The sequence below is a fragment of the Mixophyes fleayi genome, chromosome 4 (genome assembly GCF_038048845.1).
Source record: "Mixophyes fleayi isolate aMixFle1 chromosome 4, aMixFle1.hap1, whole genome shotgun sequence".
NCBI lineage: Eukaryota > Metazoa > Chordata > Amphibia > Anura > Limnodynastidae > Mixophyes > Mixophyes fleayi.
The window spans coordinates 303,875,340-303,902,627 of record NC_134405.1 but is presented as its reverse complement, the minus strand read 5'-3'; the positions used below and the strand labels follow the sequence as shown (position 1 = coordinate 303,902,627).

The following is a 27,288-nucleotide window of genomic DNA, read 5'->3' as shown; positions in this document are numbered from 1 at the left end:
TAGTTCTGGAGAGGTGAAGTTAGGGTCCCTGGAGTCCTCTCCATTGTCTATGAAATCTAAAGTCTGCGCTTTCGATGTTACGATTTCCTTTGCTACCAAATCCTTTGAGTCACAGGCATTGATTGATTCCGGAGCAGCAGGAAATTTCATTTCTAAATCACTAGTGAATCAATGGTCCCTACCAGTGATCACTTTAAAAACACCCATTACTGTGACGGCTATAGATGGATCACGTCTCATCAATGGTCTCATCACCCAGAGTACGTCTCCAGTAACCCTTCAGATTGGTGTACTACACCATGAAGAAATTTCGTTTTTAATTCTTCCTGTTACGACAAGTCCGATTGTCTTAGGCCTTCCATGGCTTCAATGTCACTCTCCCCAGATTGACTGGCGCACCCCTCAAGTTACGTCTTGGGGGCCTGAATGTCACCATCGTTGTCTCTCTCAAGTTATTCCTCTTAAAGTACAGCAATCTTCCATCTCATCTTCCTCCCCGGGACTCCCTCCTCAGTATGCTTCATTTGCCGATGTGTTTGATAAAGCTCAGTCTGAACGTCTTCCTCCTCATCGTTCTTGGGATTGTCCGATCGACCTTCTACCTGGCAAGACTCCTCCCAGGGGTCGGGTCTATCCTCTCTCGTTACCTGAAACTCAAGCCACATCTGAGTACATACAGGAGAATCTCCAGCGTGGGTTCATTCGACCTTCCACCTCTCCCGCTGGAGCTGGGTTCTTCTTCGTCAAAAAGAAGGATGGATCATTACGCCCTTGTATAGATTTTCGTGGACTCAACGCCATTACTATCAAGAATCGGTATCCCATTCCGCTGATCACTGAGCTATTTGATCGCATCAAGGGAGCTCGGATATTTACTAAGTTGGATCTTCGTGGTGCCTACAATTTAATTAGAATCCGTTCCGGTGACGAATGGAAGACCGCGTTTAACACCAGAGATGGGCATTACGAATATTTAGTAATGCCCTTCGGGCTGTGTAATGCCCCCGCGGTTTTCCAGGGTTTCATCAATGAGATCTTTCGGGACTTATTATATGTATGTGTCGTTGTCTACCTGGACGACATATTGATCTTCTCACAGGACCTGCCTTCTCATCACCAACATGTGGCAGAGGTCCTCTCCAGACTACGGAAAAACTCGTTGTTCTGTAAATTGGAAAAATGTTCATTCGAGTTACCCCAGATTCCATTCTTGGGGTATATAGTTTCCGGAGTTGGCCTGAAGATGGATCCAGACAAAGTAAATGCTGTACTACATTGGCCTCAGCCAACTACTCTTCGTGCCATCCAGCGTTTTTTAGGTTTTGCCAATTACTATAGACGCTTTATTCAAGACTTCTCATCCATTGCATCTCCCATTGTGGCCTTAACTCGGAAAGGGGCTAATACTAAGCAATGGTCATCTGAGGCTCTCCAAGCCTTTCAAATCCTCAAAGAGTCCTTCTCGTCTGCTCCCATTCTGCGACAACCTGATGTGACACTCCCCTTCTTCCTAGAAGTAGATGCCTCTAATGTGGGCTTAGGAGCTATTCTCTCCCAACGCTCGGAGCAACAAAAATTACATCCTTGTGCCTTCTACTCTCGGGGTCTTCTGCCCGCAGAGAAAAACTATACTATCGGGGACAAGGAGTTGCTGGCCATCAAAGCTGCATTAGAGGAATGGAGATACTTGTTGGAAGGAGCTCGCCATCCGGTGACGATCTTCACGGATCATAAGAACTTGTCATATTTGCAATCTGCTCAATGCTTGAACCCTCGTCAAGCAAGATGGTCTCTTTTCTTTTCCCGTTTTGAATTAATTATAACCTTCAAACCAGCTGCTAAGAACAAGAAAGCTGACGCTCTATCTCGAGCTTTTGTGACGTCCTCTGATGTAGAAGAGGTTCCCAACCATGCTATTCTAGACCCCAAATGTATTTCTCTGGCTGCTTCATCCACCAAAATGCTACCATTTGGGAAGACCCTCGTGCCTCCTACTCTGAGGAGGAAAATCCTTTCGTGGTTCCATGCCTCTCGTTTTTCTGGACACGCCGGTGAACATAAGACCTTTGAGATTCTCTCTCGTAGTTACTGGTGGCCTTCTATGAGGAGAGACGTCAAAGAGTTTATTGCTTCCTGTGATTTATGTTCTCAGTTCAAATCCTCCCGCAGAACTCCAGCAGGGTTGCTGCGACCACTACCCATTCCGTCCAAGCCTTGGACCCATATTAGTATGGATTTCGTTACTGATTTGCCACCAAGTAAGAATCACAATACTATTTGGGTAGTGGTAGACAGATTTTCGAAGATGGCTCATTTCGTCCCTCTGTCCGGTTTACCTTCCTCGTCTACTCTGGCTGAACATTTCATTAAAGAAATCTTCCGCATCCATGGATGTCCGTCTGAGATTGTGTCAGATAGAGGAGTACAATTCGTTTCCAGATTCTGGCGGGCCCTTTGTAAAACCTTGGGCATACGATTAGCACTCTCATCGTCTTACCATCCGCAATCTAACGGACAAACGGAACGAGTCAATCAAGATCTTGAGACTTTTATTAGGATGTTCTCTTCAGCCAACCAAGACAACTGGGTAGAATTGCTCCCTTGGGCTGAATTCGCCCATAACAACATGTACCATGAGTCATCATCCAAAACTCCATTCTTTGTGGTCTACGGTCACCATCCGTCTTTTCCGGAATTTCCTGCCCTCCCGCCCACCCAAGTTCCTGCTGTGGAGACTGCTTGTCAGACCTTCAAAAATATCTGGTCTCAGGTCAAAACCTGTTTAAAGAAGACATCTAACAAATATAAGTCTTTCGCAGATAAGAAGAGGCGGGCTATTCCACCACTAAAAATTGGAGATCGTGTCTGGTTATCTACCAAAAATATTCGTTTGAAGGTTCCATCTATGAAATTCGCCCCTCGTTTTATTGGTCCATATAGGATCATTCAAGTTATCAATCCAGTATGTGTTAAACTTCTTCTTCCTAAGAATCTTCGGATCTCCAATGCCTTCCATGTGTCCTTGCTCAAACCTCTCATCATCAACCGTTTCTCGACTCCTTCCTCAGCACCGCAGCCAGTTCAAGTTCATCAGGAGGAGGATTTCGAGATTACTGAGGTATTGGATGCAAAAATTTCGCGAGGAGTCCTCCGTTTCCTCGTTCATTGGAAGGGCTTTGGTCCTGAAGAGCGTTCATGGATCAAAGCTGAAGATCTTAATGCTCCTGCCCTTCTGAAGAAGTTTTATTCCAAAAATCCGGACAAGCCCGGTTCCAGGCGTTCTGTGCCCACCTTTAAAAGGGGGGGTACTGTCACTCACCGGACTGTGAGTGCTTCTTCCCGGACATTTAGGAACCGTGGCCGTCCTCCATCCTGAGGGACTGCGCATGCGCAGCCCTTTCTATACCTCCAGTGTATGTTCCTTTAACTTAATTGGCAGATCAGGCAACCTCCCTATATTAAGCACCTGTGGTCAACACCACGTTGCCTGATCTTGGAGTCTCATTCCCCATGAGTCTCTGAAGGTGTTCCTGTGTTTCCTTGTTTATTCAGCCCTGCTGATTCCTGTGGTTTCCAAACCACTTCTACCTCTGTGGTTTCCAAACCACTTCTGCTACTGTGGTTCCCATACCACTTCTACCATCTACTGTATCATCGTGACTGTGAGCTGATTCCTATCCGCTGCCTCCGTGCACTACAGTCTTCTAATCACTTCAACTCTACCATGTATCATTGGGACTGTTAGCTGATGCCTATCCGCTGCCTCCGTGCATTACAGGCTTCAACCACATCCACTCACCTGTTCATGATTGTGACTGCCAGCTGATTCCTATCCGCTCCCTCCGTGCACTACAGGCTTCAACCTGCAACTCGTCTGTGTTTCATCATCGTGACTGTTTGGCTGATTCCTATCCGCTGCCTCCGTGCACTACAGTCTTCAACCTGCAACTCGTCTGTGTTTCATCATCGTGACTGCTAGCTGATTCCTATCCGCTGCCTCCGTGCACTACAGTCTTCAACCTGCAACCCGTCTGTGTTTCATCGTGACTGTTTAGCTGATTCCTATCCGCTGCCTCTGTGCGCTTCAGTCTTCAGTCCTTGTCTACTCTACCGTGTTTCCTTGAGTCTGCTGCCACTATTGCTACCCGCTACTCTCCGTGATCATCTGTTCCAGTTCAACTCTGCTCCGGTGTCCCATCGTTACTGCACCTGCTGGTTGCTATTGGTTACCTCCGTGTTCCCGCAGAGACCCGCTGCTGTTACTTCTCAGCGCTACTCATCCATCTACTGCTGATCCGCTCTCCACGCCTTCCTGTGTTCCCGGCTGGTCTACCTACCTGTGCGCTGCACCTGCTAGACCCCTGCTTCACCCATCCAGGGACTTGTATCCTGCTGGCCTCCTGCCCTTCAGGTATCTCTGCACTCCTGTCTGACTGCCTTCTCCTGAACCACGGTATGCATACTTCCCATTGACTGTGCTGTGTATTGCATACCTTGCTGGACTGTGTTGGTTCTCCTCTGGAGTGTACTATCCGCTGAGTCTATTGCCATCATTGACTGTGTTGGTTCTCCTCTGGAGTGTACTATCTGCTGACTCTACTGCCATCATTGACTGTGTTATCTCATGCCGGATTACTTCAAGAGACTTTCTATATTGGCAGTGTTGTTCAGTCATTTATACATTTATATTGTGCATATTACTGTGGATCAAAGTCAAGGTGCCCGTGTATATATTGTGTTGCAGTCTCTCCCCGTGCACCTTCTCACATATATATTCAGTAGTACAACTTGCTAGTGGCAGACCACTGACTCCTGTTTACAGTTTCACCTGTTCCAGTATCCTCTCACATAGCAGTGGTACAACTTGCTAACGCAGACCACTGACTCCCCGGATACCTCCACTTGGATTCCATTCCTTCACTCAGACAGCGGTACAACTTGCTATCCGCAGACCGCTGACTCTCATCACCTCCTCGTTTCTGTTGGACATTCCTCCTCACTATAGCAGTGGTACAACTTGCTACCGCAGACCACTGACTACCTTCACGTGTCCTTTGTCCATACAGTTCCTCGTGTATTACTACCTCCATATTGCCAGTGCTGCTAGTCATAGACTTTCCTGAGCATCTCATCATCTGCTATTTCCTGTTCCGTGATCACCCTGCTACCAGAGTACCATATTACCACCTATACTGCTCTGGTAAGCCTATCACCTGGTGATCCCTGGGTAAAGACTCCTAGTGCCCGTGACAGGTACAAGCTATGCTTGGCACTTTTGGAGATTTAGTGTTACTCGTTTATTGTTCTGTGCTGTTATCTCTTGTATGGTCTCTTGTTTGTAATCTGTACCATGCTGCGGACTATTTGCAGCGCCTTATAAATAAAGAATAATAATAATAATAACAATAATTTGGTGAAAAAGGACATATTTATTGAGTTGTAAAAGTTTAAGAACATATAATCTTAAATGACAAAAATTTGAGTAGTGCATAGTATAGCATAGCATGGCAAAACAATACTGTACATAGACCATATTCTGATTACCATGATACAATAATGAATATTCCTCATTCTAATGACTACAATAAAATGCAGGGCCTATATTCTGGTTTCCATAGTAAAATCTAAATTCCTATTTTGGTGAACATAGTAACGTCCTGTTCTGGTTGCCATAGAACAATCCAGAGCCCTATTCTGGCAATCACAGTATCATGCTGAGCCCTATTCTGGTGACCACAGTGTAATGAAGAACCTTATTCTGGTAACTATAGTGTAATGAAGAGCTCTTATTCTGGTGACTACTATGTAATGAGGAACCTTATTCTGGTGACTATAGTGCAATGAAGAGCCCTTATGCTGATGACCACTGTGCAATGAAGAGCCCTATTCTGGTGACCATTGTGTAATGAAGAGCCCTATTCTGGTGACCACAGTGTAATGAAGAACCCTATTCTGGTGACCACAGTGTAATGCAGATCCCTATACTGATGACCACAGTGTAATGCAGATCTCTATTCTGGTGACAACAGTATAATGCAGAGCCCTATTCTGGTGACCACAGTGTAATGAGGAACCCTATTCTGGTAACCACAGTATAATGTAGAGCCCTATTCTGGTGACCATAGTGTAATGAAGAACCCTATTCTGGTGACCACAGTGTAATGAAGAACCTTATTCTGGTAACTATAGTGTAATGAAGAGCCCTTATTCTGGTGACTATTATGTCATGAGGAACCTTATTCTGGTGACTATAGTGCAATGAAGAGCCTTATGCTGATGACCACTGTGTAATGAAGAGCCCTATTCTTGTGACCACAGTGTAATGAAGAGCCCTATTCTGGTGACCACAGTGTAATGAGGAACCCTATTCTGGTAACCACAGTATAATGTAGAGCCCTATTCTGGTGACCATAGTGTAATGAAGAACCCTATTCTGGTGACCACAGTGTAATGAAAAACCCTATTCTGGTGATAGTGTAATGAAGAGCCCTTTTCTGGTGACCACAGTGTAATGAGGAACCCTATTCTGGTGACCATAGTGTAATGAAGAACCTTATTCTGGTGACCACAGTGTAATGAAGAACCATATTCTGGTGACCACAGTGTAATGCAGATCCCTATTCTGATGACCACATTGCAATGCAGATCCCTATTCTGGTGACCACAGCACAAATGCAGAGCCCAAATTATGTTGAGCACAATACAATGCAGAGCCCATGAGCTATGAGTACACTATAATGCAGGATCAGTATACTGGTGACAACATAAAAAATGCAGAATCCATATTATACTGACTAGAGTGCAATGTAAAACCTATTTTCTGGTGATCACAGTACAATTACACATACATACATACATACATACATATATGAGCAACAACATAAATTTACATATGACAGTTAAAACAGTGATCCCAAATAGAAGTTTTTTTTCTTTAAATAGTAAGTTAAGAACCTTTAAGCATGCATCTCACAGTCATTTTCTTAGCTTTCCTCCGAAGTATTATTTCCTTATCAAAATCTATCTGTATGGTTGCCAGTCAAACTACAGACTCTCAGATTGTCATGTGATGGAAGAGGGTAGAGAAGTAAGGGGAGTATTTTACAGTGCAGATAAAGCTCAGAGGGCAAAGTAATATAGTACAGGGCATCATGATGTGTTTAAGCCATTATATGTTGCCTCTGGATTCTTAAGAAGGTCACACAATTTATATTAAGACAAACATAAGGTACCAGTGTCCCCATTGCAAATGTAAACTCATTACTATCATTTCAAATCACGCAAGGGTTTAGTGGAAATGGATGTAATGTTGGCCCCAAACCAAATGCATAACATACAGGTTTGTAACCATAATTTGTTTAGCAACGAAAAATGTATTACATTGGAATCACTAAGAAAGTGGTTTAAGAGGGTGAAATACTTTTGGTCCAGTCTGTGTCTAGTTATACTGCTGGTTATTATTACTTGAAGTAGCTGATTAACCTTACCAGTTAATACATATATAAATACAAACATACATACATACATTAAAAATATATATACCTAATTTAGATTCATATTTTTGCAATTAAGCTGCAAAAAACTTAAAAAGTTATAACAAGTCCTGGATAGGATGGGTTATTGGGGAAGAGGAAACAAGGGATGTTGGTGACTTATTTAATTGTATGAGAATTGTGAAAATATGTATTTATTCATAATGCATTTAATTGTATATGTGATATTTTATACCTCAATAAAAAAAATTGAACAAAAAAAAAAAAAGTTATAACAAATCACCTGCCATAGTAATACTGTTCAGGGGCAGTAAGATTTAATTACAAACTTCTCAGGATATATGTGCATGTGTGACTCAGCTAGATGGCGTGTGCATCCGCAGTGGATCTGAAAGCCCAGACTTGAATTTTCATCAGAGATAGGGATTTTTGCCCTTTATTTTGTACATATCATTCATACATACAGTGCATAGGGATAGGGTTCATACCTACCTCAGAGGAGGAATCAATAGATGTTCTATTTAGTCCCAGATACCGGGACTAAAGGGAGGATCTAATTATGCATTTTTCATGCATATTGAATTGTAAGCAATATACAAAATCTTATAAAAGCTTACAAATAATTGTATCTATTCTTTGATAGCTTTTGCAACTTGCAATATTATCATATTGCCCATGTAATATTACCAAATGCCAATGTCATATTTTATTTTAGTATATATTTATTTTGCTTTGGATGTTCATAATGATTATAGAACATTATATGCTTAAATGGTTTTGTTTTGATTACAAAAGTTGAAGACTTAAATATGAAATGAATGGCATTTACAGCATTGTCAATACTTTTTTCTGGACATCAATAGAGATTCAGTTAGTCTCTATTAGTGTGTGATCCAGTAGTACCCAGGACTCCGCTCAACATCATCGAATAACACTGTGGCCAGAGTGGGAAACCACCCGTGATTGGCTAGGTGGCTATTAGAAAGTCCCAGTTAATTTATTGTGTTGTGGGGCTCATAGCAAGCAGTTTGCAGCATTTCTCATGTTAATTTTTATTTTTCTTTCCCTTGGACTAGAAAAAAAAGGATTGTTTTTCCTGTGGATTATAAATAAAGAATATAATTTTAATTGGATTAGAAATGTATATATATTTTATACATAAAGTGATGAAGGAGGGTATTTGGGAGAGTATTATTTTAATAAAAGTGAATTTACTTACTACTGCCATTATACTGGGCCAGTGAATGGAAATAAATACAGAAGGCAGTGTCAAAAAATGCTGCCTTGCTACTACTACTCCCAACTGCAAGTACAAGTCCAGGTGGGTTTGTAGTCATTGGTACCAATGCATTCCATTCCCATACCTGCTGAAATGCTTTACTAGCGATAAAAAACACTAGTAAAAGAATGCATTTTGACTACAGATTCTTTCAAAGAAAATATTACACATGGCAGTTAGTTTAAAATATAATTTTTTATAATTCTTTGGGGCAAATTCAATTAGCTTTGCGTTCTGCGATTACACACGGCTGCGCATGAAAAAGAGACAATACGGTACCGCAACATCGCAGATTCCCCTTCGCAACCCTACGGGGTGCGCACGTAAATCTGCGGTGTCGTGTTAACGGGACTTGTGCAGCCACGTGTAATCATGGACCACAAAGCTAATTGAATATGCCCCTATATATCGAAAAAAATAAATACTATATACAATTCAAATATGAAAAAATGTATGTACAGTAACTTTCATTTTTACTCGGACACTCATTGTGATTTAGATAAGAAGACTGACCCAAGAAGAATCTATTTGATAGATTTATTACTAGATTACTAGGAGAATAATACCATCTCTACAATTATAGTTACATTTATCCTTAAGGAAATCAAATAAGGAAATATGTGAACCAAGTATTTGCCACTATTTTCAGTGGGATGTGAGGTGCAAAAAAGATTACAATGTTTTTTCCCATCAATCCATTACTATTAGTTGTTCAGTAAACTATACTAACCAGATTTATTGTGTATTTTGTATAATTTTATTAATTATGAGGAATGCTATAATTCCATAGTAATATATTATACACATTGAGATGATGAGCAGACTAAATTTGTAATTTTCCTTATATCATCATCATCATCATCACCATTTATTTATATAGCGCCACTAATTCCGCAGCGCTGTACAGAGAACTCATTCACATCATTCAATCACTCATTCTTCATTAAAGAAAAGTACATGTGTCTTACCTGTGCAGGACTAACTGAAGGAAGACTGTCATTCAAAACATCATTTCCAACAACCGAATCTCCAGTGTCAATGAGGTTCTCTGTGGGGACATTCTGGACTGGTTTGTAGAATGCAATATCATTCTGCTTTGAGTCAAGAGTCACACACACATCATATGATAATGGAAAAGGTAAACTTCCATCACTGATCTCAGAAGGACATCCCAGGGTGAACTGAGGATACACGTTTCTACTTAGAGCTCCAAAAGTTGTTGGGGTACTTAATTTTCTGCATTTAGAAATGATTATAATCAGCACTGTCACAATGAATAAAAGAGAAATCAGAGATATGGAAACTACTAGGTAGAATGTTATATTCAATGAATAATCTGAATTGTTGGGTTGGCCTTTTATTTCTGGGGCAACTTGTTGAAAATGTTCTCCTACAATCAAGTTCAAAGTGACTGTGGATGATAGAGAGGGAACTCCATTATCTTTTACGAGAACCACAATTTTTTGTCGTAAAAGATCAATGTCCTGAAGATCTCGTCCTATCCTGATTTCACCATTTTGTTGGTCAATGTTAAATAAATATGGCTCTGAAACTTGGAGTAAGTGATAGGAGAGCCAGCTATTGTGTCCAGAGTCAGCATCCACAGCAATCACTTTGGTCACTAGGTAACCTTTCTCAGCTGAATGAGGGATAAACTCAAATAATGTTGATCCCTCAGTGTCTGGTAATGGGTAAAGAATTTTGGGAGCATTATCATTCTTATCAATGATACATATCCTCACTGTGACGTTACTGCTTAGAAGAGGAGATCCGCTGTCTTTAGCCATCACCTGGAACTGAAATTCCCGCAACTGTTCATAATCAAATGATCTCTGAGCATAAATAACCCCGGTCATTGAATTTATGGAAACATATGATGAAACTGGTATATTTTCGATATTTCTGTTTACAATGGAGTATATTATCCGTGCATTTTCCTTTTCATCCAGATCTGATGCATGGACACTACCTAAAGAGATTCCTGGTTCATTATATTCTGGAACATACACACTATAAATTGCCTTATCAAAAACTGGTGGGTTATCATTCACATCTGAAATACTTAAATGAGTAACTTTCTTAGTTTGCATTGGAGGAGATCCATGATCTACAGCTATAATTGTAATATTATATTCAGACTTAATTTCTCTATCTAGAGGACTTGCAGTTATAAGTCTGTAATAATTATTAGATGATGGTATTAATTTAACTTCTGGGTTTTCTGTTATTTGACAAATAACTTCTCCATTTTTTCCAGAATCCAAATCTTTGACATGAATTAATGCTATGAGAGTTCCAGGGGCAGAATCCTCTGGGATTGAGGAAGATAATGAAGCAAGCAATATCTCAGGTGCATTGTCATTGATGTCCGAAATCTGTATTAATATAGTGCTGTGTGAAACTAGACCACCACCATCTTTGGCTTCCACAGTCATCTCATAACTACTTGTTGTTTCAAAGTCCAGCTCTCCACTTGTCTTAATATCACCTTTTTGAGAGTCCAATGTGAATGTATCCACTGCATTTTCAGGAATGTGACTGAAAGAATAGATGATCTGTGCATTTGTACCCTCATCTTTATCGGTTGCATATAGATGGAGAACTAGAGAATTGATTGACGCATTTTCATTTAAAGTGATTTGATAGGTGTCCTGACTGAACACAGGAAAGTTATCATTGACATCTAGAACCACAATTTTAATTAAAGCTGTTCCAGTCTTCACAGGTGTACCTCCATCAAAAGCAGTTAAGGTTAACTCGTATACATTTTGTTTCTCGCGGTCCACTGATTTTTCTAACACAAGTTCAGGATATTTAATTCCTTCTGTGTTAATTTTTTCCCCCAATTTGAAATGCTGGTCAGGACTTAACCTATAGTTCTGTATAGAATTAGTGCCTAGATCAGGATCTCGTGCATTACCCAAAACAAAATGTGTGCCTGTTAAAGCAGATTCACTTATTCCCACCTCAAATAAATTCTTAGTAAAACTCGGCGAATTGTCATTTATATCTTGAATTTCAATATGAACATGAAACACATTGACTGGATTTTGAGCTAGTATTTCCAGATGCAGAAAACAGCTCTGTTCTGTGCCACATATTGCTTCCCTGTCAATTCTGGTAATTACATATATGTCTCCATTCTCCAAACTGATATTGAAATAATGCTTTTTAGTGTAGGGGGCAAACTGCAATTTACTAATTGCTAATTCATCAGTATTAAAGCCTAAATCTTTAGCAATATTCCCTATTACAGAGCCTTGCTTAATTTCTTCCAGAATTGAGTACTGAATTTGACCAGAGGCAGCTACACAAAGGATGTAGAGATAGAAAAACATTACTTGCCTTATCATTGTTTTCTGTGTAGATTTATACTCAATCATCTCAATCCTTCTTAACAGTAAATTGTATCCTTTAATATCACTGCCGAGTATCCTAAATCCACAATAAGATGTTAAAGAAGCAGGAGATCCGAATTGCAATGCAGGAGCTGAACCGATATATGGTGATTTCCGTTCTGTTTTAGAACTGCAAGCATTGTGTACATAGCCCTATTCTGTTACTCTGCCTTATTGACCAACAGCGACACACAGAGTTCAAACTGAGGAACTGCAGGGAACTTTCTAAAGAAATGTACAGTATAGTTGCAGGAAACTTTTAATGAATTAAAACAAAAGTATAAACCCCCATTTTAGTTGACTAACCTACCACTTCTATTGTTAATTACGTAGGACAAAATGAAACACAATAATTAAAAAGAAGCATTAAATAAAATAAGTGTATTTTTAAACAAAATCCCCTTCTTTGTGAAATGTAAAGGTTTTAGACATAACAAATACCCGATCAAAGCCTCTATCAAAGATAAAGTGCTCTCAATCTGCTCAATAATAACCCAAAGTGAAACTTTACTGCAGTTAAAAGGATGAGGCCAACAACTGTCCAACGAATAGTAAAACTATCATACTCTCTATTCATGTTTGGTTATTAATGATGTTCACAGCACTTACATTCCATTATTCAATGTAATAGTTGATGACGTGCCAACATATTAATTTCCTAGGGTATTATAACTCACACAGAAAATTATTCTTAGAAAATCTAAATTTTATTTCAACATGTAAAAAACAATTACAAATAAATGTCCAAAATTATGTTTATTTCACATTGTCGTTTGCAGGCATTGGAATAATGAGAGAATGTTTTTTTAATCAGTTAACTCACATTAGTAAATTATGCAAAAAGTGAGACCCCAATGGTGTTATTAAAACTGTAAGCTCACATGACCCCTCTTTAAACAGTCCCCTTTAAGAATGGGTAATAGCAAAATTGATTAGGGATGTTTTTAGAGAAATTTGTTTGCAAATTGTTTTTAAGGTGTGATGGAATAAAGATTGGACTTTATAACAATTTATTGGACTTTATAACAATTATTTAGTCTGTGGATTATAATACTTGGAATAAAAATGAATATGTGGGGGTACTTCATTGAAATTCAGTGGAATCTGGAATGGGCTTTTTGCGTGTTTTGAATATCGCTAGCAAACATAAGTGGTCAGTGTGATGTTATTGCATTAGATATGCTTAATGTTTGTAGACACTCCCTTATATGTTTAAGCTTGAATCTTTAGTGATGGTCCCTAAGACCATGGGGAATGCTGGGAAGTGGGTGTGGCCAGTGTGCAGTGTACCCAGAGTCTGCAAATGGCTGAATAAAGAGCTCAGCAGTGCCCACCCATGCTTCAGTGTCCTGATGAACTGATTTACAAGTATATTAACAAAACATGGTGTCAGAAGAAGTTTTAACTGGACTGCTAGAGCTCAGAGTGTGAAAGGATCCTGCAGAAGTCTGTAAAGCTGTGACACGCAGTGTCTGAATATCTGTCTTGTGCTCTGGTCACATCAAACAGTGAGTAACTATGGATAGGCTGTCTCCTCCAGCAGGCATGCTCATGTCTGGCAACTTGTCTGAAAACTGGAAAAGATTTAAACAAAGGTTTAATATATATCTTGCTGCATGTGGAGCTGATGCAATGGAGGATAAAACAAAGTCATCCATCTTCCTCCATGTGATAGGAGAGGATGTGCTGGACATTTATAACAGTTTTCAGTTTGCTGAAGGGCAGAATATGGTGCTATCTTCTATAATGCAAAAGTTTGAAGATTACTTTGTGCCAAGGAAAAATGTGACATATGAAAGATATAAGTTTTTCACCTGTGATCAGAAGTCTGGAGAAGGATTTGATCAGTATGTTACAGAACTGCAATCACTCAGCAAAACCTGTGAGTTTGGTGATTTAAAGGACTCACTGATTAGAGATCGTATTGTCTGTGGAATACCTGATAATGGACTCAGAGAAAGATTGCTGAGAGAGCAAGACCTAGAACTTGACAAGACAATGACTATGTGCTGATCTACAGAAATGACCAGACTGCAAGCCAAACAGTTACACAAGGAATCTGATACTACTGTACATGTGGTGAAGAAAACAGAGCCAAGCAAACCACCATTCTCTAAAATGAAGCAGTCTAAAATGCAATCTAATAGGAAAATCTGCAGTAGATGTGGAAATACTCACAATCCTAAAATGTGCCCTGCTTATGGTAAAACCTGCATGAAATGTGGTGGACTTAATCACTTTGCCAAATGCTGTAGAACCAATAGTGAAACGAACAAAGTGCATGCCGTTGAACAAGCTACGTCTGAAGATTTTTTTGTGAATTGTATTGAACTTTGCAGTACAGACAAGAAAGAATGGATTGTTACTTTAACAGTGAACGAGATTGTCATTCCCTTTAAGCTTGATACTGGTGCGCAGGTGAATTTGATATCGTTTCAAGACTATAAGACTTTTAGAGTAAAACCTAAAATTCATCCAGCCAATGTGAAAGTTACAGGCTACACTGGGGAGGAAATTCCTGTGAAAGGTACATGCCTAGTGACCCTGAGCTACAAAGGACAAAAGTTCAAAACATCGCTACTGATTGTGGATAAAGATGTACAACCGATTCTAGGATTAAGTTCATGTGAGAAGCTTAACTTGATAAAGAAAGTTTTCATGGTGACATCACAAGTAGAAGATGAATGCAAATCAGTGTTTACAGAATACAGAGACATGTTTGAAGGTTTAGGTTGTCTGCCTGGCGAGCATAAGATAAATCTAGACACGCAAGTTCCTCCAGTGATACACCCCTGTAGAAAAGTGCCATTTGCGCTGAGAGAAAAACTAAAACAGGAGTTAAACCGCATGGAAGCTTTGGGTGTGATACAGAAAGTTGATGAGCCTACTGAATGGGTGAGCTCCTTAGTAATTGTTGAAAAGAAAAATGGACAACTCAGAATATGTCTGGATCCAAGAGATTTAAATAAGGCTACTAAAAGAGAACATTTCAAACTACCAACCAGAGATGAAATCATGTCACAGTTTGCGGGAGCAAAATGGTTCAGTAAATTGGATGCATCTTCAGGATTCTGGCAAATGAAGCTAGATGAAGCCAGCTCAATGCTGTGTACATTTAATACCCCAGAAGGTCGATACAGATTCCTTCGACTACCATATGGGATATTGTCTGCTCCAGAAGTATATCACAAAAGGATACACATGATTTTTGAACACATTCCAGGTGTTGAAACAATGATGGATGACATTATTGTCTGGGGATCTACAAAAGAAGAACATGATTCTAGACTGAGACAAGTAATGGAACTTATCAAGAAGGTGAATCTAAAGCTGAACAAGGACAAATGTGAATTTGGTGTGAAAACACTTACCTTTATGGGTGACATGGTCTCGGAGGAAGGTGTGAAGCCTGACCCGAGGAAAATATCAGCCATAATAAACATGGAACGTCCTAACAACAAAGACGACGTGAGAAGATTCCTAGGAATGATTACTTACTTAGGAAAGTTTATTTCTCAACTCTCCGAACAAACAGCACCTCTAAGATGGTTGTTGGACAAAAATAATGAGTGGATGTGGTCACATGAACAAGAAGAAAGTTGGCAAAACTTGAAATGGACCATCACAGAGCAACCGGTACTAAGATTCTTTGATCCTACAAAAAGTATAAGAATTTCAGCAGATGCCTCGCAATTTGGCCTAGGCTCAGTGTTGTTACAAGAACATGAGGATACATGGCAACCGGTAATCTATGCATCAAGAGCATTGACAAGTGCTGAAACAAGATATGCTCAGATAGAAAAAGAACTTCTAGCAATCACATATGCATGTGAGCGATTTCATCAATTTGTGTATGGTCAAGCGTTTACAGTGGAAACTGACCACAAGCCATTGGTAGCTATCATGGCTAAATCGTTACATGACTGTCCCATGAGAATTCAAAGAATGCTTATAAGACTACAGAAATATGATGTCCAATTGCTGTACTGTCCTGGTAAATACATGTACATTGCTGACACACTTTCCCGTGCTGTGAACAAAAGTGAAGGTTCTGAAAGTCTGATGGATAAAGAGATAGACGCATATGTTAATTTGATTGTAGCTTCTCTACCTGTGTCTCTTGCAAGACAAGAACAGATAAGAAAAGAAACAGAGACAGACATCACAATGAAAGTGTTACAAGACATCATTCTGAAAGGATGGCCAGCAGAAAAAAATGCGTGCCCACTGTCTATTCATGATTATTGGATGTACCGCACTGACCTTACGGTTGTCAATGGTATTATTTACAAAGGCAATAGAATTATTATACCTGCACGACTAAGAAAAATTATGCTGTGCAAGATACATGAAGGCCACTTAGGAGAAGAGAAATGTAAACGGAGGGCGCGTGAAGTGATGTATTGGCCAAGAATGAACCAGGACATAGCACAGACAACAGCTACATGTGAACTGTGTCTTACGTACAGACCAAAGCAACATGTCGAGCCGCTGAGTCCTCATGCAGTGCCAGAGAGACCATACCAGAAGGTAGGCGCAGATTTGTTTGATTGTATTGGAAAAACACACATTGTCGTGACTGATTATTATTCTAATTACCCTGAGGTGCAGACTCTACCTACAACTACTAGTAAAGCCGTAATCAGTTGCATGAAGTCAATCTTTGCAAGGCATGGTGTTCCTATGGAAGTGTTCACTGACAATGGACCTCAGTTTTCCAGCGCTGAATTTAGACAGTTTGCTGAAGAGTGGGAATTTGTCCATGCAACATCGAGTCCCCACTATCCACAGTCAAATGGGTTGGTGGAAAGTTCAGTAAAAACTGTAAAGAGTCTAATGAAAAAAGCACAAGACGGCAAAGAAGATTTCTACAAAAGTCTTTTAATCTACCGCAGTACACCTTTACAGAATGGACTCTCTCCTGCACAAATGCTGATGGGAAGGAGGATTAGAGCAAATCTTCCGATAAGTGACGAACTGCTTAATACGCATAACTCAGCATTGGTGAGACTGAGTAAGGTACGTCAACAGGAGAAACAGAAACTGTACCATGATAGGCGAGCAAAAAGCTTATCTGATCTAAGATCAGGTGACCAAGTCCGTCTCCGAGATCATGAGAAAGGCATTTGGATGCAGAAAGGTATTGTGCAAGCACAAGTAGCACCAAGATCTTATATTGTACGTACAGATCGTGGAACAGAAGTAAGAAGAAATCGGGTCGATTTAAGATCTCAACCCAACCATAGTGATGGCAACACGACTGAAGAATACCCTTCATCTGACATGTATGATGGACTTGATAATGGTGAACAAACCATGATGGAAGAAAGGTCCAACATGGTTGACGATACACAGACTTTGTGTGAAAGACCCATAAGAGAAATACGCAGACCTGAGAGACTCATTGAAACGTGTTAGATGATGTTCTTAATGTTATATTGTTAAATTGTTATACTGAAGGATACAGGGCTTATCTTTAAAGAAAAGAAGATGTGATGTTATTGCATTAGATATGCTTAATGTTTGTAGACACTCCCTTATATGTTTAAGCTTGAATCTTTAGTGATGGTCCCTAAGACCATGGGGAATGCTGGGAAGTGGGTGTGGCCAGTGTGCAATGTACCCAGAGTCTGCAAATGGCTGAATAAAGAGCTCAGCAGTGCCCACCCATGCTTCAGTGTCCTGATAAACTGATTTACAAGTATATTAACAAAACAGTCAGTAAATAATATTTTTTATATTATTGTGTATTAGTATTACAATACATGTTATGATGATGTGTCATTTAATATATTATTTAATAAGGTCCAGAAATTCATGTTGTCGTCACATACACATCCACTTTTAAACAGAAAGTGATTCAACTTCAGAGTATGTTCACTGCCGTAAAATGTAAAAATAAATAATAATATAAACATTTTATATATTGTATGTAATGTTGCTAAAGTCCATGAGAAGAATATATTCAATACATGTTTTTCAAGGTCACTGACAGAAAAGTCATCTATTTGGGCCACTTACTCTAGCTGCATATTGTGTTAGTAGCAGTCAATTTTCACAGCTAATGAGGATAAAAAGATAGTAAATATATATCTGAGATTGCATTTACGCATGTGAAAACACAACAGAATGTCTAATCAGGTTAAGTAAAGTCCCAAGAATAATATAGTACTGCAGCAACAGTATATGGCAACTCCATATTGGTCAGTCCACAATTTATCTGTCTGTGCCTTCTACTTACCTTCATTTCTCTCCTCATGTCAAGACACAGTCACCTGTCACATACAGTCTAGTCACTGCCTTCCACAAGATCAAAACACTAATCTCTTGCTATTGTGAACGTATGAATAACCTGATTGGATGCAGGTTGTTCTGTGTCCACCCATTTCCAATGGAGCAGGAGATGGATAATACGGTGCTCAAAGTGTAGTCAAAGTGTGCTCAAGTGTAGTTAAAATGCTTCAAATACAACATTTAAATAAACAGACTTTTCCATCTTTTGCTTACATCAACCAAAGAGAAAGCTGTTGCATTTCAAACTGCAAATAAACACAAGATTGAAGTTATGATTACCACTTCTGTAGCTTACAACAACACAAAGATAACCTGGACCTAGCACTGTATTGTCACTTTGGGCTTATTAACAAGCCTCAAAGGTAAGCCTCCCACAACTATAGTCTGTTTTGCATACTTGCCAACTCTCCCGGCATGTCCGGGAGACTCCCGAAATTCAAGTAGGTCTTCCGGACTCCTGGGAGAGCAGACAATTCTCCCCACATCCTGCCCACATTCTAGTGAATTGGGCAGGATTGGAGTCTTAATGACACGATTCACGGCAAATTGCTTCACTTTGACCACACTTCCTGCAAAAAATTACGTTTTTGTTGCAGGGGGCGGGGCCAAAAATCAGCGATTTACCACAAACATTATATTTAATATAAGCACTGCATTCTTCACCATGCAATTAATCACATTATTAATTTTTACATTTATTATTGTATAATTCTAATTTTGAAATCTACTGTATGTATATGTTTTACAATAAAATAATTTTCACAAATCTGTACAATGGAATTATTAAAGCATACAGGGGCATATTTATTATTACACTACAATCTCAGTGATAAAAATCACTTAAATCGATAATCACCACAATTTAACAAAAACATATCACAGAGGCAGTGGAGTGCTAATCAGCTGCTCCAACAATACTGGGCCAGAGGGGCAAGGGGTAACTTAATGCCTTACATGTGCACATGCATGACCTGGCCTTCAAGTTTGGGCTTTCAATCCCTATAGTAAAAAATAAAATAAAAATACATCTCAAGAACATTGCGTACCTTCTATAGAGTTTTGTTATCCAAGCACAGTAACTATGGTTATACTGTAGATATTGATACAGTAGCTCATTTTAAGGTACACACACGTTTATGCATCTGGGAGCATATCAACATAAAGTCAACATAAAGTTTGACTTGGGTCAAAATATTATTGAGGCTGAAGATAAGGAACATTTGTTATAATCAAGTGCTTACTGGTGGTATACTCAGAAAACAATAATATCAGTTTATATTAGAGTGTATAGCGATAATCAGGGATCAAATAAAATCCTTGAAGAAGCACATTTAGCTTAGGGGCCTCCAGTGGGGACATCTCTGGTATATTATAACTATACTACTAGTGTACAGAAAAAGCACAAATTCAGATTTGCTATGTATGTTTTCACTCTACTTTTGCAATATTCTGCACAAAGATATTTCAGTCCGCAATAATTGAATTTGTTTGGTCAATATTTTAGGCTATCAAATGGAAATATGAAAAACAAAACACTATGATCTATGTAGCACGTAAGTCTAATTGTGCATTTAAGTCAGATACTAACGGAGCACTCCTAATTGTAAACGATAATGTCATTTGGTGCATGACGTCTTGTCTCTGCTCAGATACATACCAGGTGTGAACAAGTGTAGAATGCCTGCATGGAGTTGGCACGCTGTGTATATGGATGTTTTACATTAGCAATGTTCCATTCATAGAAAGCCATTAAATGCTATAATAATAAACCATGTGTCATTGTAACTTGTTCATTTCAAAGTCACCTATGGGTGGCTAATGTTTAATGAAAGAGACTGTGTACAAAACAATTATATGTGAGCAACCTTTTAATGAATACTGAAATGTCATTTTGGAAAGTGCTTGTTAGTTGGAAATATAAATAAAGAATAACAATGCAATTAAAAAATAGATGTATAACAGTAAAAACAGCATACTTTGCATTAACAGACTTTCTGTCACTTATTGATATCCAGCTAACACTTCAGAATGTATAATACAGATGAGGCTTGTCATGCATGGGCCAATTAATAAGATCCACATACAAACATGTGGGTGACCATAATCTGCCACATCCAGAAGGAGAACCAGTTACTGCAAATATCTTCCTATAGTACTAGCCTAAGTTTTCAGCTAAATTGGGACAAAGGACATTTGACAGCAGGGAATATTTTATGGACATTTTGGGTGGCTCATGACTGATTCTGAACTAATATATTTGATAGTATAGCTAGCTTTCCTGAACTGCAAGAAAAGCTCTTAAACATTCTTTATGATATTATATTTTCCTAAAATTTGTAAATGTTTCTTACCTGTGCAAGATTAACTGGCAACAAACTGTCTTTGGAACAATCATTTTTGTTGGCTGAATCATTTGCATCAATTAGATTGTCTGTGGGGACATTCTGAACTGGTTTGAGATAGGCAATTTCATTCTGCTTTGAGTCGAGGGTCACACACACATCATATGAGAAAGGAAAAGGTAAACTTCCATCACTGATCTCAGAAGGACATTCCAGGGTGAACTGAGGATACACGTTTCTACTTAGAGCTCCAAAAGATGTTGGGGTACTTGATTTTCTGCATTTAGATATGACTATTATCACCACTGTCACAATGAACAAAATAGAAATCAGAGATATGGAAACTACAAGGTAGAATGTTGTATTAGATGAAGAATCTGAATTTCTGGGTTGGTGTCTTATCTCTGGAACAACTTGCTGAAAGTTTTCTGCAACAACCAAGCTCAAGGTGACTGTAGATGATAAGGATGGGACTCCATTGTCCTTGACTAGGACCACAATCTTTTGTCTTAAAGAATCCATGTCTTGAAAGTCTCGTCCAATCCTGATTTCACCATTTTGTTGGCCAATGGTAAATAAAAATGATTCGGGTACTTGAACTAAGTGATACGATAGCCAGGCATTGTGTCCAGAGTCAGCATCCACAGCAATCACTTTGGTCACTAAATAACCTTTCTCAGCAGAGTGAGGAATAAACTCAAATAGTGCTGATCCCTCAGTGTCTGTTGACGGGTAGAGAATCTTAGGAGCATTATCATTCTTATCAATGATACATATCCTCACTGTGACGTTACTGCTTAGAGGCGGAGATCCACTGTCTTTAGCCATCACCTGGAACTGAAATTCCCGTAACTGTTCATAGTCAAATGATCTCTGAGCATAAAGAACTCCAGTCATTGAGTTTATGGAAACATATGATGATACTGGTATATCATCTATTTTATTGCTAATAACAGCATATCTAATTTTAGCATTCTCATTGATATCATAATCAGATGCATGGATACCATGTATTGAGGTTCCTTGTGGTTTGTTTTCTTGAACATAGACAATATAACTTGATGTCTCAAATATAGGTGGATTGTCATTCACATCTGAGATAGTCAGTCGAATGGTTTTGATAGTGGACAGTTGAGGAGATCCATGATCCATAGCTGTAATAGTGATGTTATAATGAGACATTTTCTCTCTATCAATATTTGCTTTGGTTACCAGTTTATAGTAACTGGCAGAGGATGATATTAATTGAAAAGGTAAAACTTCAGAGATTTCACAAACAACCTCTCCATTCTCTCCAGTGTCTGAATCGTGAACATTAATTAGTGCTATAACCGTAGCTGGTGCAGAATCCTCAGGAATTGTAGCTGAAAAGGAGGTTATTGTAATTTCAGGAGGATTGTCATTGACATCCTTAATATGGATTGATATTTTGCAGAGACTTGCAAGGCCTCCTCCATCTTTGCCTTCCACAGTTAATTCATACCTATCTTTAATCTCATAATCTAAATGTCCTATAATGTTAATATTTCCATTTATTGGATCAATACTAAAGATTGAATATAATGTTTCAGGAATGTCACGAAATGAATATGTTATTTGTGCATTGGAACCGTCATCTTCATCCATAGCATTCAGGTGGAGAACCAAAAAACCGATAGGTGCATTTTCATCTAGACTTATCTCATATGTATCTTTATTGAATTTGGGAAAGTTATCATTAACATCATGAACTATGATCTTTATCAGGGCAGTGCCAGTTTTAGAAGGTTGTCCCCCATCCAAAGCAGTCAGAATTAATGCATAAATACTTTGCTTTTCTCTGTCCAGTGGCTTTTCTAATATAAGCTCGGGGAATTTAATTCCATCCTTTGTCATTTTTATTGCCAATGCAAAGTACTCATTTTCATCAATCTTATAGTCCCGTACAGAACTGGGACCTATATCAGGATCTTGTGCGTGTCCCAAAGCTAGTCGTACTCCAGGTAAAGCAGACTCACTAATCACTATGTCAAAAATATTTTTGGAAAAACTTGGGGGATTATCATTTACATCCTCAATTTCCACTTTAATTATGTACAAATGCAAAGGGTTTTCAATCACAGCTTCAAAGCTTATTAAACAACTTTGTTTTATCTCACATATTACCTCTCTGTCTATTCTTTCAGCAACACACAAGTCTCCGGTTTCTAAATTAACATTAAAATACTGTATTTTACCTCTTGAGACAATATGGAACTTTCTGAGAGATAATTCCTTTACATACAAGCCCAAATCTTTGGCTATATTTCCTATTATAGATCCTTCCTTTAATTCCTCAGGTATTGAGTAGTTAAGCTGAGCACAAATATGGTCAGATGTAATGTATATGATGAAAAATACTACCTGCCATCCCATTGTCTTTTTGCCTTCATTAATAATCTTGATGCACATGTTTAACTGGAAAACTTCAAGTTGGCCGTCTCTTCTAATGTTTCCAAAATACAAATATAGATATGCAATCTTCAATTTTTTCTGTCAGCAGAATAATCCAAGTTGCTTAAAAATGAGAAAAAATCCTGTGCTGTGCTTTGTCTTGCAGATTTCTGCTGTTATACTGTAGCAGAAATCCAGAGTTCTACATACTATATTATAATTTACAGGTAAACAGCGGCGCTTAGAGTCTATTTGAGGAATTGCAGCAACACTGCAAACAGCACATGTATTAGGTTTCTTAGAAAAAGTGGCTTAAACTATTTCAGTAACCATTAAAATTCTCAAGGTATTGTTGTTGTTTTTTTAAACCAGTTATTCATTTTTTTCACAACAATGAAATCATAGGACCACATTTCCTAAATTATGTTTATTCTGTACACGGGACGGACAGTGTGTTGTTGTTTTTTTTAAATAAAGATCCATAAGCATTATTTCCCTTTTCCTTGTATAACAACAAAAAAAAAATATAGACCGTATTTGAAAAAATAAATAAAATGAAATGGAATCTTTGTAGCTTTGTTGTTCTAGGACACATGATAACAATTGTTATTGCTATTTGTGTAAAGCTAGACAGGTCAGAAATATCTGTTGTAGGGGATATCACAGATATATTTATTAAATCAGGCTAAAGAAATTACAACAATTCCATTCATAAATGTAGTAAACATATACAGCGAGTATATTCCCCATTGCAAACATTTGTGCAAAATGAACAAAAGTAAAATGTACAGCATTAAATACCTCAAATATGAGGACCTATGATGAGATTTTAATTAATAAAACAGTGTACATTATAATGTAGCAATAAATATGCACAAGCTGCACTACTGTTTGTATAAGGGTGTTGATACTCATGTATCCTGTTCATGCCTATAAGGAAAACATGTTCATTAACTGCAAACGTAAATATAATCTCATATTGTATAATGTTCCAGACACATTAAAACATGTACTATATGTATTTAAAATTGCAGAGAAAAAAGTACCTTGGTGAACATGGACCAGTTTCAGCCAATATGGCAATTCTCAAAGGGTCATTGAAGGAGAAAACAACACCTTCCTTCCTGTTAGTTTATATAGGAACAGAATGAAAAGACAAGAGTTTGTTCTATAGTTATGATCCCCTAAAATCTTCCAATTGAATGCAGTTGCTCTATTTTATGTTACTATATGTCCACATCCTGATCAAACAGGTCATATGTCACTGATACCTATATAAAAACAACATTGGGCATATTCCATACCAACAAACATTGTCAGGTTACATGTGCCATTTCTTTGCTGAACTAATGCAGTTTGTGGCAAGTCACTCATAGGGGTATATTTACTAAACTGCGTCTTTGAATTTTTATTGATGTATTAAGGATAGAAATATTTTACAAAATTAGTTTGTAGACAGTATCCTAGATGAGGCCGTACCAATATCATAATATTTGTGCTATAAAGATATACCGCAGCTATAGTATTCAATATTGTTTCACTTTAGAGTACCCAGTTGGTTCCAATATGGTTTAAGTTACTGTATTTTTTGCCACACTACTGCCATCATTTCCTTAATTATCAACCAGCTATGTTTACTCAGAACATTATTTGAAAGTCCAGCACACATATTTGTACAAAAGTCTGAAAGGCCACCAAAAGGCATCGGGCAGCCTGCTTGGTACTTACAGTAACTCTTCTCTGTATAACTTGTACCATATGCAATGTACACTTAATTCATTGATAAAATGATACCATCTTGTTCCATATAGCGGTAATGGAGCTACAATATGCAGCAGGCTAAATTGCATTGCTTGGCTAACACAGATCATAATTACTTATATTCTGTACATATATGTATATTTATTTGAATAGCTAGCTAACTAAATAGGCTAGATAGCCTCGTCGCTACAACTTCTGCCTTGCTCCCAACTTCCAAACTCCCATCTCCTCGCCTGAGGAACCGATGCAGCTAGGCCGTTCTTGTCTCTCCTGTGAGGAGAAAGAGAGACAGTTCAAGAACAAGCTCTGCCAGTACTGTGGGGTACTTCTCCTAAAAAGACGGGGAAACGAGCCTAACAGATTTGGGAGAGGTCTTGTTAGGCTCCTTTTTCTCCTCTCCTGCTTCTCCATCTAATGATATCTTTGCCATCTTGATTCTCCTCATTTATGGTCCTAAGGCAATCACATTCTCTGCATTTGTAGATTCAGGTGCAGCGGGTAACTTTAGATCTGCTTACAAGGTTGCCCTTCTGTCTCTTCCCACTATACCTCTGGAAAAGACCCTCCACCTTACCGACATGGAACTAGAATGCTGTGATGTACCTAGATGACATTATTATATTTTCTCCGAATCTCCATTCTCATCGGATGCATATGACTCGACTCAGAGCCAACCACCTGTTCTGCAAACTTGAAGTGTCTTTTTGACCAATTACCCTTCTTTGGTTACATTATCTCTGGTATCAGACTCCTTATGGACCCCACCAAGCTATTTATAACTAGCCTCAACCATCGGGTCTTAAGGCTATCTAGCGATTTTTAGGCTTTGCAAACTATTATCACCAATTTATCAAGGGTTATTCAGATCCGGTTGCATCTATCACCGTGCTAACCCAAAGAACTTCAAATACCAAGGAATGGCCCGAGGGGCCCGTGCAAGCCTTTAATTCCCTCAAGAAGGCGTTTCTTCTGCTCTTGTCCTACCGCAACACAATTGTCAGCATCACGTCTTTCTTGAAGTGGATGTCGGGACTGTCCTCTCTCAGCGTGATTCCTCTGGAAAACTTTACCCCTGTGGTTTTTTTCTCTCATAAGTTTCTACCTGCCAAGAAGAATTATGGCATAGTAGATAAAGAACTTCTAGCATCAAATTGGCTCTCTCTCCGAAAAGGAGACATCTTCTTGAAGGGCCTTTGTAACCATTTACACTGATCACAAGAATCTCTTCTATTTACAATCTGCGCATTGTTTGAATCCCCGCCAGGCAAGAGGGTCCATGTTTTTCTCCCGCTTAAACCTCATTCTCACCTATAGCCCATGTTCAAAAAACAAGAAAGCAGATGCTCTCTCCCTCTCCTTCGACCCTTCTGGCACAGAACCCCCTGAATTGAGTAACGTTATTTTGGACCCTTAAAGTGTGGTGGCCTTAACTCCCAGAAGTTGGACCTCCTGCCCTAAAAACATAGAATTTGACGGCAGATAAGAACCGCTTGGTCCATCCAGTCAGCCCATTTTTTTTTATTGACCTATGGTAACCTCAAACCCTATTTTATCCTTTAATATTTGTAAGGATATCCTTATGTCTATCCCAAGCAGGTTTAAATTGCTCTACTGTATTAGCCTCTACCACCTCTTTTGGGAAGCTATTCCACTTATCCACTATCCTTTCTGTGAAGTAGTTTTTCCTCAAATTTTCTCTGAACCTACTTCCCCCAAATTTCAGTGCATGTTCTTGTGTTCTAATATTTCTCTTCCTTTGAAGAATGTTTCCTTCCTGTACCTTGTTAAAACCCTTGATATATTTGAAAGTTTTTATCATGTCTCCCCTTTCCTTTCTCTACTCAAAACTATACATATTAGGATCTTTTAGTCTTTCCGTTTAAGTTTTGTGCTGTAGGCCATGCACCATTTTAGTTGCCTTTCTTTTTAAAGTCTCTAGTGTATTTATATCCTTCTGGAGATATGGCTTCCAGAACTAAACACAGTATTCTAGAGGAGGCCGTGCCAATGACCTATACAGTGCTATTAATTCCTCTCCCTAAGCAACCAAGCATCTGACTTGCTTTCCTTATTGCTTTGTTACATTGCTTACCGGCCTTTAAGTCACCTGAGATAGTGACTCCTAGATCCATTTCCTCCTCAGTAGTTTCCAGTAAAGTGCCATTAATACTGTATTTACCCTTTGGATTTTTAAGACCCAAGTGCATAATTTAGCATTTTTTGGCATTAAACTGTAGTTGCCATTCTTTTGACCATTCCTGTAGTCTACCAAGAACATCAATCATTTGGATGTAAGTCCATTTGCATGC

At 38.8% G+C, this 27,288-nt stretch overlaps 1 protein-coding gene across 8 annotated transcripts in view; it reads right to left on the bottom strand.

Moving 5' to 3' along the window:
* LOC142152884 (protocadherin gamma-A4-like) overlaps positions 1-27,288 on the bottom strand; it is a 445,481-nt gene that overhangs the window by 276,391 nt on the left and 141,802 nt on the right. The window contains exon 1 of one of the 8 annotated variants that reach the window (XM_075209995.1): positions 20,816-22,874. The exons of the other annotated variants lie outside the window; for them this stretch is intronic. Coding sequence (XP_075066096.1) covers positions 20,816-22,681 — 1,866 coding nt within the window. The 5' untranslated portion in view covers positions 22,682-22,874. Of the gene's footprint in view, positions 1-20,815; positions 22,875-27,288 lie in introns of those variants that run through there. 8 annotated transcript variants of the gene reach the window in all.